General features: G+C 36.2%; 1 protein-coding gene across 1 annotated transcript; it reads left to right on the top strand.

The window, feature by feature from the left end:
* Positions 1–6,058: 6,058 nt before the first annotated feature.
* Positions 6,059–8,453, top strand: LOC107768757 (putative receptor-like protein kinase At1g49730). The gene is made up of 2 exons (XM_016587904.2): positions 6,059–6,509; positions 7,693–8,453. Exons 1-2 carry the CDS (start codon positions 6,059–6,061, stop codon positions 8,325–8,327), a joined length of 1,086 nt encoding a protein of 361 aa, XP_016443390.1. The 3' UTR covers positions 8,328–8,453.
* The last annotated feature ends 2,965 nt before the right edge of the window (positions 8,454–11,418 follow it).

Genomic DNA, 11,418 nt, shown 5'->3' with positions numbered 1-11,418 from the left:
TTTCATCAACTTTCAACATAAAAGCTTTCCGAAAACTCGCCCGGACTGCGCACGCAAATCGAGAAGGAATAAAATGAGGTTTTAAAGGCCTCAGAACCCAGAATCGTGTTCTAAAACATAAGATGACCTTTTGGGTCATCACACCTAATTAGCTTTTTTTTATCGAGTAGCTACTTTTTTCCAATACTACTACTTTATTTATTTTCTCTTCAGGCTACTTGTCTCTTGAATTTTGTTTTACCTACCCCTTTTTAAATATTTTATTTTCTATTTTACCTAATAATTATCTATAGCACAGAAAAAAAAAAGAAGCTCCAAAGTTATTCTAAAAACGAACAGTTCCTTTAGAGTGGCAAAATTCATCTAAAAATTTTCTCGGCGTTGCATTTTTATTACACGCATCATATAATATTAATATGAGTTCTTTTATTAACTTTGTTTGATTATAATGTTCAAATAGTTATGCACTATATACTTGTGATTGATAGTAACTATACATCAAACAAAAAGTTAAGCACCTACGAAACGAAAATGCTAGATCCGCCACTGAGTAATCTGGTGTGGAAGATCAGACTAAGCTGCAACCACAGAGCATACTCAGACAGAACCTTGACTCAGTTACCAAGATAAATCTTTTCTGATGTGGAAGATCAGACTATGCTGCAACCACAGAGCATACTTAGATAGTACCTTGGCTCTGATACCAATTGTTGCGGAAGCCAAATGTATATAGTGTGAATGAGTCACAACTACTATACCAAAAATTATGGCAGCCACCAAATAATAAATAAGACAATAAAGCAACAATAAAAGGAACACCAGAATTTACGAGGTTCGGCCAATTTTGCCTACTTCCTCGGACACAACCAATATTTTATTCCACTCCAAAAATACAAGTGAAATAATACTAAAGAGAGAAGATACAAATGCCTTAAGAAGATAAGAAGGCAAATGAGAGGTGTATCTAAATCCTAAACATTAGGCCTCCTTTTATAGGGAAAAATTCCCTACCAAATGGCTAAACCACCGATGTGGGATTTGCCAAATTCAACAAATCTCCACCTTGGCAAAATTCCACATCTTTAATATTCTCTCAATAAAAAATTTTGGTTGTGTCTTCATCTTCTATCTTCACTGTTCAACAATGTTGATCAAATCCAAGCAATGTTGAAACTTAACTGCAGTCACCACTTTTGTCAGCATATCAGCATGATTCTCTGTAGTATGAATTTTCTTAACCGTGACTCCACCTTCTTCTATCATTTCTCGAACGAAATGATACTGAACATCAATGTGTTTCGTCCTTGCATGATAAACTTGGTTCTTCGCTAATTGAATAGCACTTTGACTATCACAAAAAATTATGATACTTTTTTGTTCAACACCAAGCTCTTTTAGCAACCCCTGAAGCCAAATTGCCTCTTTCACAGCCTCTGTAATACCCATGTACTCTACCTCTGTTGTAGACAAAGAAATTGTTGACTGCAAAATAGACTTTCAACTAACTGGTGCCTTTGCAAAAGTAAACACATAACTAGTAGTTGATCTTCGTTTGTCCAGATCACCCGCAAAATCCGAGTCACAATATCCAACTATAGACTGATTGTCTTCCTGCTCAAAAACTAACCTAACATCTACAGTATTATGAATATACCGTAGAATCCACTTCACAGCTTGCCAATGCTCCTTTCCTGGATTATGCATATATCTGCTAATAACTCCAACAGTTTGTGAAATGTCAGGTCTCGTACAGACCATTGCATACATCAAGCTACCAACAGCATTTGCGTATGGTACCTTTGACATATACTCTCGTTCAGCTTCATCTTTTGGCGACATAGTATTACTTAGCTTAAAATGGGGAGCAAGTGAAGTACTAACTGGCTTAGTATTTTCATCTATGCCAAAATGTTGTAGTACTCTTTTCAAATATTCTTTCTGAGATAAACAGAGTTTCTTTGAACGTCTATCTCTTATTATCTCCATGCCAAGAATTTTCTTTGCCTCACCCAGATCCTTCATCTCGAACTCCTTCTTCAGTTAAATCTTCAACTTATCAATTTCTTCCGAATTCTTGGAAGCTATCAACATATCATCAACATATAGGAGAAGATATATAAAGGAACCATCTTTAAGCTTGCGCAAATACACACAATGATCGTATTTGCTTCTCTTGTACCCTTGCTGCAACATAAACTTGTCAAATCGTTTGTACCATTGTCTAGAAGATTGTTTCAATCCGTACAATGATTTTTCAAGTTTGCACACCATATTTTCTTTTCTAGCAACTTTGAATCCTTCTGGCTGAGTCATTTAGATTTCCTCCTCCAAGTTTCCATGTAAAACGCAGTTTTTACATCCATCTGAACTAGTTCCAAATCCAATTGTGCTACTAAAGCCAACATAATTCTAATGGAGGAATGCTTTACAACTGGAGAAAACACTTCATTGTAATCAATTACCTCATTTTGAGCATATCCTTTGGCCACCAATCTTGCTTTGTAGCAAATATCTACTTGGTTAGGAAATCCTTCCTTCTTTGCAAATACCCATTTGCACCCAATTGCTTTCTTTCCCTTGGGGAGATTGGCTAATCTCCATGTATGATTCTGATGAAGGGACTGTATTTCATCATTCATGGCAATCCTCCACTTATCTTCTTCTGAACTTTGTACTGCGTCTTTATAAGTGGTAGGAATATCATCAGCTACAATTGAGGTTGCACAAGCAACAGTCTCTATGAGACGAACAGGTTTCGTTATTGTCCTTTTTGGCCTGCTGGTTGCTATTGATTCAAGTTGTTGTTGAGGTTCCTGAGTTGGAATCTCCTCTACCGGCTCTCCTTCCTGAGGATAATCTTCATTTGTTTCCTCATCTACTTCTTGTGTAGGAAAAATAAATTTTCCCTCAAACTCCACCTGCTTAGAAGCATCTTCATTTTGTTTGGTATCTTCTGTTACCTTATTTACCATAGCAGATTCATCAAAGGTAGCATCCCTGCTGAATATTACTTTATTTGTCATAGGACACCATAAGCGATATCCTTTGACTCCAGAAGTAATTCCCATAAAAATAGCCTTCTTTGCCCTTGGATCCAATTTTGACTCTGTCACATGATAATATGCAGTTGAGCCAAACACGTGCAAAGAGTCATAATCTACAGCAGGCTTTCCATACCATTTTTCAAATGGTGTCTTGCCATCAATAGCAGCAGATGGTAGACGATTAATGAGGTGAACATGCATATGTAATTTCCTCAGCCCAAAATTCGTTGCCCAAGCCAGCATTGGACAACATACACCGTACCTTCTCCAGCAAGGTCTAGTTCATACGTTCCGCCACTCCATTCTGTTGTGGTGTATGTCTAACAGTGAAGTGTCAGACGATGCCATCATTTTCACAGACCTTATTGAAATGATCATTTTTGTATTCACCTCCATTGTCTGTGCGAATACACTTGATCCTCCTGCTTGTTTGATTCTTCACCATCGTCTTCCATTTGAGAAAAATTCCCAGCACTTCATCTTTGCTTTTCATTGTATACACCCACACTCTTCGGGAAAAATCATCAACAAAGGTTACAAAATAGTGCTTCCCGCCCAATGAAAGTGTTTTGGAAGGACCCCAAACATCAGAGTGTACATAATCCAAAATGCCTTTAGTATTATGGATCACTGTACCAAATTTAACCCTTGTCTGTTTCCCTTTGACACAATGGTCGCAAAACTCCAAGTTGCAAGCCTTTACTCCTTTTAACAATCCTTGATCTGTTAAAGTTTTCAAGGATTTTCCTTCAGCATGTCCCAAGTGCATGTGCCTTAGCCTGGTTGCTTCTACCTCTTTTTCGTCACTAGATGTTACTGTCGCTGTCCCAATAACTGTACTATCGCGATAACGGTACATGTTATTGTTCTTCCGATTGGCCTTCATTACCACTAGTGCACCGGAGCATACTCTTATCACTCTATTTTCTGCAATGATTTTGAACCATTTTGATTCTAGGGCTCCCACAAAGATGAGATTCTTCTTCAAATCCGGTACATATCGAACATCTGTTAATGTTCTGATCATTCCATCATGGTTCCTTAATCGTGTTGAACCAATGCCATATGAGGTTAGAGGGCTATTATCCTCTGTGTGGATGACTCCATATTCTCCTTCTTGAAATTTCACGAACCAGTCCCTGTTGGGACACATATGATAGCTACAAGCCGAGTCCATCAACCATATGTCTGATGATGTTGATGACTCTGTTGTAACTAATGAGAAGTCTGAATCATCACAATCAGCTACATTTGAATCCATAATGGCCTTTCCATTGTAATGTTTGGCCTTATTCTTCAACTTCGGACAGTCTTTCTTCCAGTGCCCCTTTTCTCGACAAAAGACACATTCATCTTTGTTGGGTTTAGATCTTGACTTGGATCTTCCCTTCTTTGTCCTCATTTGATTTTGAGGACGACCCCTCACAACCAGTGCTTCTCCTTCTCCGCCCTTTTGTTTTTTTCCCTTTCTTTGTTCATAGATGTACAAAGCTGAACAAACTTCTCTGAGAGAAATTTTGTCATTCCCATGGAGTAGAGTAGTTTCAAGGTGCTCGTACTCATCAGGAAGTGACCCCAATAATATCAAGGACAAGTCACCATCATCAAAAGTTGCATCCATATTTTGCAAATCTGTGACCAACTTATTGAAACTGGTGATATGTTCGTTCATTGTGGTACCAGGAACATAGGTGAAGTGAAACAGTCTCTTCTTCATGTACAATTTATTTTGACTGTTTTCTTCAAAAATTTATCCTCCAGTGCTTTCCATAATTTACTTGTAGAAGTTTCCTTTGTGTATGGATATTTCTGCTCTCTAGCAAGGTAGGATCAAATGGTACCGCAAGCAACGCGGTTGATAATTCTCCAATCTTCTTCTCCAATAACATCTGGTCTTTTTTCTTTAATGGCAAAATCTAGCCCTTGTTGAAAAAGGACATCTAGAACCACGCCTTGCCACATCCCAAAATGTCTTGATCGGTCAAAAATTTCTACCGCAAATTTCACATTTGACACAATTCTTGTCATAAGCGAAGATGCCAATAATGACGTATTGTTGACACTTGATGTAGATTCTTCTTGTTTATTGTCTCCCATCTTTGACACAAATATTATTTAATAGCTGACAACAAAAATCAAGATTATTTCCTTTCTGGTATGGAAGATCAGACTAAGCTGCAACCACAGAGCATACTCAGATAGAACCTTGACTCAGTTACCGAGATAAATCTTTTCTGATGTGGAAGATCAGACTATGCTGCAACCATAGAGCATACTTAGACAGTACCTTGGCTCTGATACCAATTGTTGCGGAAGCCAAATGTATATAGTGTGAACGAGTCACAACTACTATACCAAAAATTATGGCAGCCACCAAATAATAAATAAGACAATAAAGCAACAATAAAAGGAACACCAGAATTTACGAGGTTCGGCCAATTTTGCCTACTTCCTCGGACACAACCAATATTTTATTCCACTCCAAAAATACAAGTGAAATAATACTAAAGAGAAAAGATACAAATGCCTTAAGAAGATAAGAAGGCAAATGAGAGGTGTGTTTAAATCCTAAACATTAGCCCTTCTTTTGTAGGGAAATATTTTTCCCCAAAAAAAATCATCCACCGATGTAGGACAATTTCTTTTGTCAATCAACACAAACAACTAATTTGGGAATGAGGCACAGCATATTCATGAAAATGCAACATTTTTTTGGATCTTCTAGTAGTTGTAAAACTGGGGAAATTATTAAAAAAAAATATTTCTTCTTGTTTTCATTGTAATATACTGTCTTTGGGAGGTCAATATTAAAAGATACAAGGGAGATCCTTGTGCAAATGTTTGTTCAAGACCATAAGACAATACTTGGTTATCAGAGGCAGCATATTGACAAATTCATGAATCTTTGTTATCATCCAATCACAGTATGTAAGACAAAAGAAAGAACCAAATACATGTCTAAAGAAACTATATGATTGAGTAAATTCAAGAAGTATAGTTCCTGATCGAATCCGATGGGGTTCCATGGATTCTCCAAATCCAATCCGAAAAGCTATTGGATTGCTGGTGCAATAGTTCTTATCATCATTCTAACAATTATCTTAAAGAAGTTAGCTGTTTATCTAGATTCTAAAGGCAATAAGCAGTTTTCAAAAACAAAACCAGATGAAGAAAATCAAGTTGATGAAAAGTCCAGAAAGATCAGTATTGATTGTAATGCTACTATAAGAACTTATCCACTAGAAGAGTTGAAGATGGCAACAAAAGATTTCAAGATTCGGATTGGCGTTGGAGCAACTTCATATGTTTATCTTGCTGAGCTTGAAGATGGAAGATTAGGTGCAGTGAAGCGTGTCATGGAGGAAAGAGGTGGCAAAACAAAGATGTTCTTGGATGAAGTCTCGGTCTTGCTTAGAATATCACATCCAAATCTGGTCGGGTTAATGGGATTTTGCTTGGACAAAGGTAATCAACTTTAATCTCTCCTAAATTACACAAGTTTTCTAAATGTTATCATATATATTATAGTGAAGACAAAGAAGACTTAATCATTGGCTGAAATCAAAGCCAAGAAAGAAATATCAAATGAGATGAAATTAAAACTCTCTTTTGGTCTGTTTTTTCTGGACATGGTATTTGGTATTATCCTTATACTTTGGTTTGAGAATTAAGAAACATGTATGGAGTATTCTTCACAATGTTTTCAGCTGTTTTCTATTCTCCAATACACTCCCCCTCCACACTTCACAGTAAAATGACTAAAATCATAAACCCTCTTTGGATTATTTTTGTGGATGATAAATTTTAACATTATTATTGCTGGCATGAAGCTTAAGCTGCATGAAAATGAATACATTTTACAATGTTTAGGACATACTGTAAATTTTTCCAATAGAATTATCCACGCCTACGAAGGGAAGATATTGAAGCGTGTGACCATCTCATCTGAAGGCTTAAACTGTTATAAAAAGAACACTTTTTATTTACTAAATTATGTCTTTAATGCGCCCATCACATGTGGGCCTGATTTATTTTATGGATCAAAAACGTGAAAATTGTAGCGGTGAAACTAAATATTAGATAACTGTTCAGATACTTGAATGAACAGCAATTGTCTTAAGTGGTAGATGATACCAAGGAAGATGACTTCCCCGTGGGGTTGGGAGTGGAGTAGAAAGAATATTCACCAAGAAAATCCCAAAAGAAATACATCAAAGGGAATTTTTATCCGAATTAAACGAAGCTTCCATTGGTTATATATTGAAGAAGAGACAAGTGCACTTGTTGGTGAACTAAGAAAAACCCATCAAGTTGCTTTTGCTGTCATCTTCCTTTTGTTCCAATTATTGTCTTTTCTTATACTATAAGATAAACGTAATGCTTCATACTCACCAAGAAAATCTCAAAAGAAAAACATCAAAGTGAATTTTTGGTCAAAATGAAAAAGGGCTTGTATTGGCTCTATATTGAAGAAGAGACAAGAGTATTTGTTGGCCAAGTAACAATAAAAACCCATCACGATCCTTTTTGCTGGCCTCTTCCTTTTGTCCCAAATCCAAATTATGTTACTTTCTGATATCATAATATATATATATATGTCGTGCTACAGATATGATTCAAATTCAGCTCCATTTATAAATTAAAGCAGGAGAACAATTACTACTTTTGGAGTATGTTCCTAACAAAAGCCTTTTTGAGAGGCTGCACACATACCATGGGCAATCCTCTGGTGTACTATCATGGTCTAATCGTCCAAACATTGCATTAGACGTTGCTCGTGCTCTCGACTATCTCCACTCAGTAGCTGACCCTCCTGTCATACACAGAGATGTCAAATCATCAAACATACTGTTAATCGACGACGATCATGCCAAGCTTGCAGATTTCGGGCTATGCAAATTAGGCATTGATGCTGTAAGCGCAAGCACTCCTACTAAAGTAAAGGGTTCACTTGGTTATGTTGACACTTATTACCTTAACACGGGGCTAGTGTCACCAAGAAGTGATGTTTATAGCTTTGGAGTGTTACTTCTCGAGCTCATTACGGGGCTCAAGTCGGTGCAGGGCTCGATGACACTTGCCGAATGGACTGAGGAATGCAGGAAAACTGAGAATGTGGAGGTGCTAACTGGTATGTTGGATCCAGAACTCAATGGTAATGTAGATATTGAACAGCTAAGGGTTTTGGTTGATGTGGCTAACTCAGCTTTGTTCGAAAATTCTGAAGCAAGACCAAATATGACACAGATTGTCCAGAGAATTTCAAGTTGCATGGAGCCTTAGCCTTTACCCGAATTACCTGTATAGAACTAACAAGTGTTTATAATTAGTACCTTTTAGCTTTTCTGAACATAAATGTAAAACCACCTATCTAGGCAACCCCTGTATAGCCATTTTTTTATATAGGAACTCACCCTAAGTATTATATTCTTCTTTACTTGTGAAGCGATCTGAATACTTAATCCAAAACCTTAAGGTAATAGGTGAAGTGGTTCAAAATCTTTACGAACATTAAATTTCTCAGTTTTCCAATCCTTACTGTTTTGGTTTTCTAATCATCTTTGAAGTATTAGTAGCAAGATGAGTACAGTACTCAATATGCATCATTACTGCACCGCTAAAATTGGACCGTAAGTTGTATGTACATCTATGTGTTCTTATGTCTATATGTTGTCACCCTTTCCTTAGCTTGTGAAGGTTCTCATCTTCCAAGCTGCAATTCCTTAGATGGATAATATTTATAGCTCACATCAAAAGTTTCTTAATCTAGTTCCTTTCGGATTATAAACCTAGCTTGGTAAGTAAAAAGATCAAATTAACTTGGTTCAAAAATTACATCTTAGTTCATCATATGCTAAAATACTTGACAAGCACACACATATACACTTCTTCAAACCAATTCAAGTAATAAATAGGTAAAGTGAACTTGCTATCATCAATTCATCTTTTAAGATTTGCTTGAGATGATCAGCTAGTTTGACTATTTTTCATAAGCAAATTGAGATCTTTAAATAGATACCTTTGGCTAATAAGACACGTACCAGTCATTGCCTCTTCGATTTTACCTTGCTTTTTCCAAACAAATTTTCTGTAAAAACAAAAATTTACTCCACATAATATTGCTAGATAGCAGAAAGTTTTTTTGTCAAACGAAAGGAGGAAAGAAATTAAACAGGCAGTGAAGAAAGTGAGGTTCAACTTTCTATTGCAGCGGCAAAGGGAATATTGGAGCAACACGTTCACCGGAAGTTAAGCTCCCGTTCGGCCATAAAATTTGGAGTTTTTTTTTCAAATATCTGCTTGTTTATAGATTTAATCATTTTTTGGGTAGATTTTGAAAGCAAAATCTTCAAATCCCAAAAATAGCACTAGAGTAGTTTTTGAAGTTTCTCACTCGCAAAAGTTCAAATTCATTTCAAGTAAAATGCATGTTCAACCACTATTTCAACTTTCAAAAATAATTTTTCATCTCATATTCAAAAACTCATTTTTTTCAAGTTTCAACCAAATATATGTCCAAACACTAGTTAAGAATATGGTGGGCACGGGAGCAGTTAGTTTATTGACGAAATTTGTCCCTACTTTTAATGTGATTGTCAATTTAACAAATACAACAATACTCTTTGTTTCAATTTTTGTGTCTTAGTTTGACTCGAAATTTAAGAAAATATGAAATACTTTTAAATCTTGTGGTCTTAAATGTATCTCCATACTATTAAGTATTTTTATTTAAGTTCTTTTCTTTCTAACATGTGGAATAGAATAACTCCTTTGTGAATTACTATGTTTCCTTGTCTTCATGAGTTCAGTTAGTTGATCGAGAAAGTGGCTCCGTAGTTTTTCATTCACCAGGTCCGTAAAATGGTTTGACTTCATAAATTCAATAAGATTGGGGATATGAAAAGAATGGGAGTACCAAAATATCCTTAAATTTTATGGTATTAAATGTCATGTGGAATATTTGAGTTAAAGAGTTACTAAATATAGAAACTGACATTATTTTTTAAACAGACTAAAAAAGAAAGTAAGACACATAAACTAAAATAGAGAGAGTGACATTTTGATCCCGCGATTTTTGATTTAAGTTCTTTAATAGCACTTTGTGGTGAACTATAAGTTATGTCCACCACTCCCACTATTTCTCTTCGTGATGTACATAACGCCTCATTACTCCTTACTATTAAAGGTGTCACCACCCCAATTTCCCCACCTTAGGATGTCGTGATGGCACCTAGTCTTAGGTAAGCCTAACATTCATTGATAGCTTAATAGAACTTAACAACTAAGATAATAAGATAACTCGATAAAACTCATATTAACTCCAAAACAGAACATCTGTAGCAAAATTCTCAAAATCGGTGGAACTAAGTCATAAGCTCTACAAAGATAGTCTAAGAACCTCTAATACATCACTGTCTGAGTAGAAGATAAACAACAGTAAAAGTAATGGCGGAAGGTGACTTCGAGGCCTGCGAGCGCCAAGCAGGTATACTTTGAAGTCTCCAGAATGTATAGCCAAATCTCTGATGCCTAGCCTGAGATGAAGTACTTTGATCTGCACAAAAATGTGCAGAAGCATAGTATGGGTACACCACAATGATATCCAGTAAGTATCAAGCCTAACCTCAATAGAGTAGTGATGAGGCCAGACCAAGACATCTACTAGAATAAGAGGAAATGAACATGGCATAGCATAAACAAATAATGGGAGACGAAGAAATAAGTGACTATATAAAGTAATTCAATAATGTAAGCTAACAACGGAGTTTAAAACAATAAAGGCAACAAGGAGTAAACACATGATAAGAACACCAAGAAATCAATACGGAGTAAATACAAGTAAGGCAAATAAAGAGATAACAAAACTGTTCAACCAACAAGCCTCTTCAACATAAAATGTACAGCAAGAATCACAATCGAGGTACCGCCTCGTATCCATATTTCAATTCAAAGTCACAATATTTCTTTATACAGCCGCGTGAGCCTTAAATTAAGATATTCTTGAAAACACATTTTTCTGAAATAGTTACACGCACCTTAACCCCCTACGTAGCCACGTGGCTTCAAGTAATTCCCTTACTAGCAACACGTAAATAATTTTCCACCTTATTGTAATAATCTGGCCGATCGTTTTGAGTATTTTAGCCTTGTTAACCTATTTATTGCCTCCTCTATGTTATATTATTGTTATGTAACTTGCTGGGGTGGTTGGTTTGGTTTCGGGTGAGGTTCGAAGTGAAATGGGACACTTAGTCCCAAAGTTGGAAGCTTAAGTTGAAAGAGTTGACTTTGACTTTTGTGTAAACGACTCTAGAATGGAGTATTCATAGTCCTGATAGCTGCGTATGGTGATTTTGGCTTAGGCATATGTCTG

This window comes from Nicotiana tabacum, chromosome 1, assembly GCF_000715075.1.
Source record: "Nicotiana tabacum cultivar K326 chromosome 1, ASM71507v2, whole genome shotgun sequence".
Classification (NCBI taxonomy): domain Eukaryota; kingdom Viridiplantae; phylum Streptophyta; class Magnoliopsida; order Solanales; family Solanaceae; genus Nicotiana; species Nicotiana tabacum.
The sequence above is the reverse complement of the archived record's forward strand: the minus strand, read 5'-3'. Positions and strand labels throughout refer to the sequence as shown.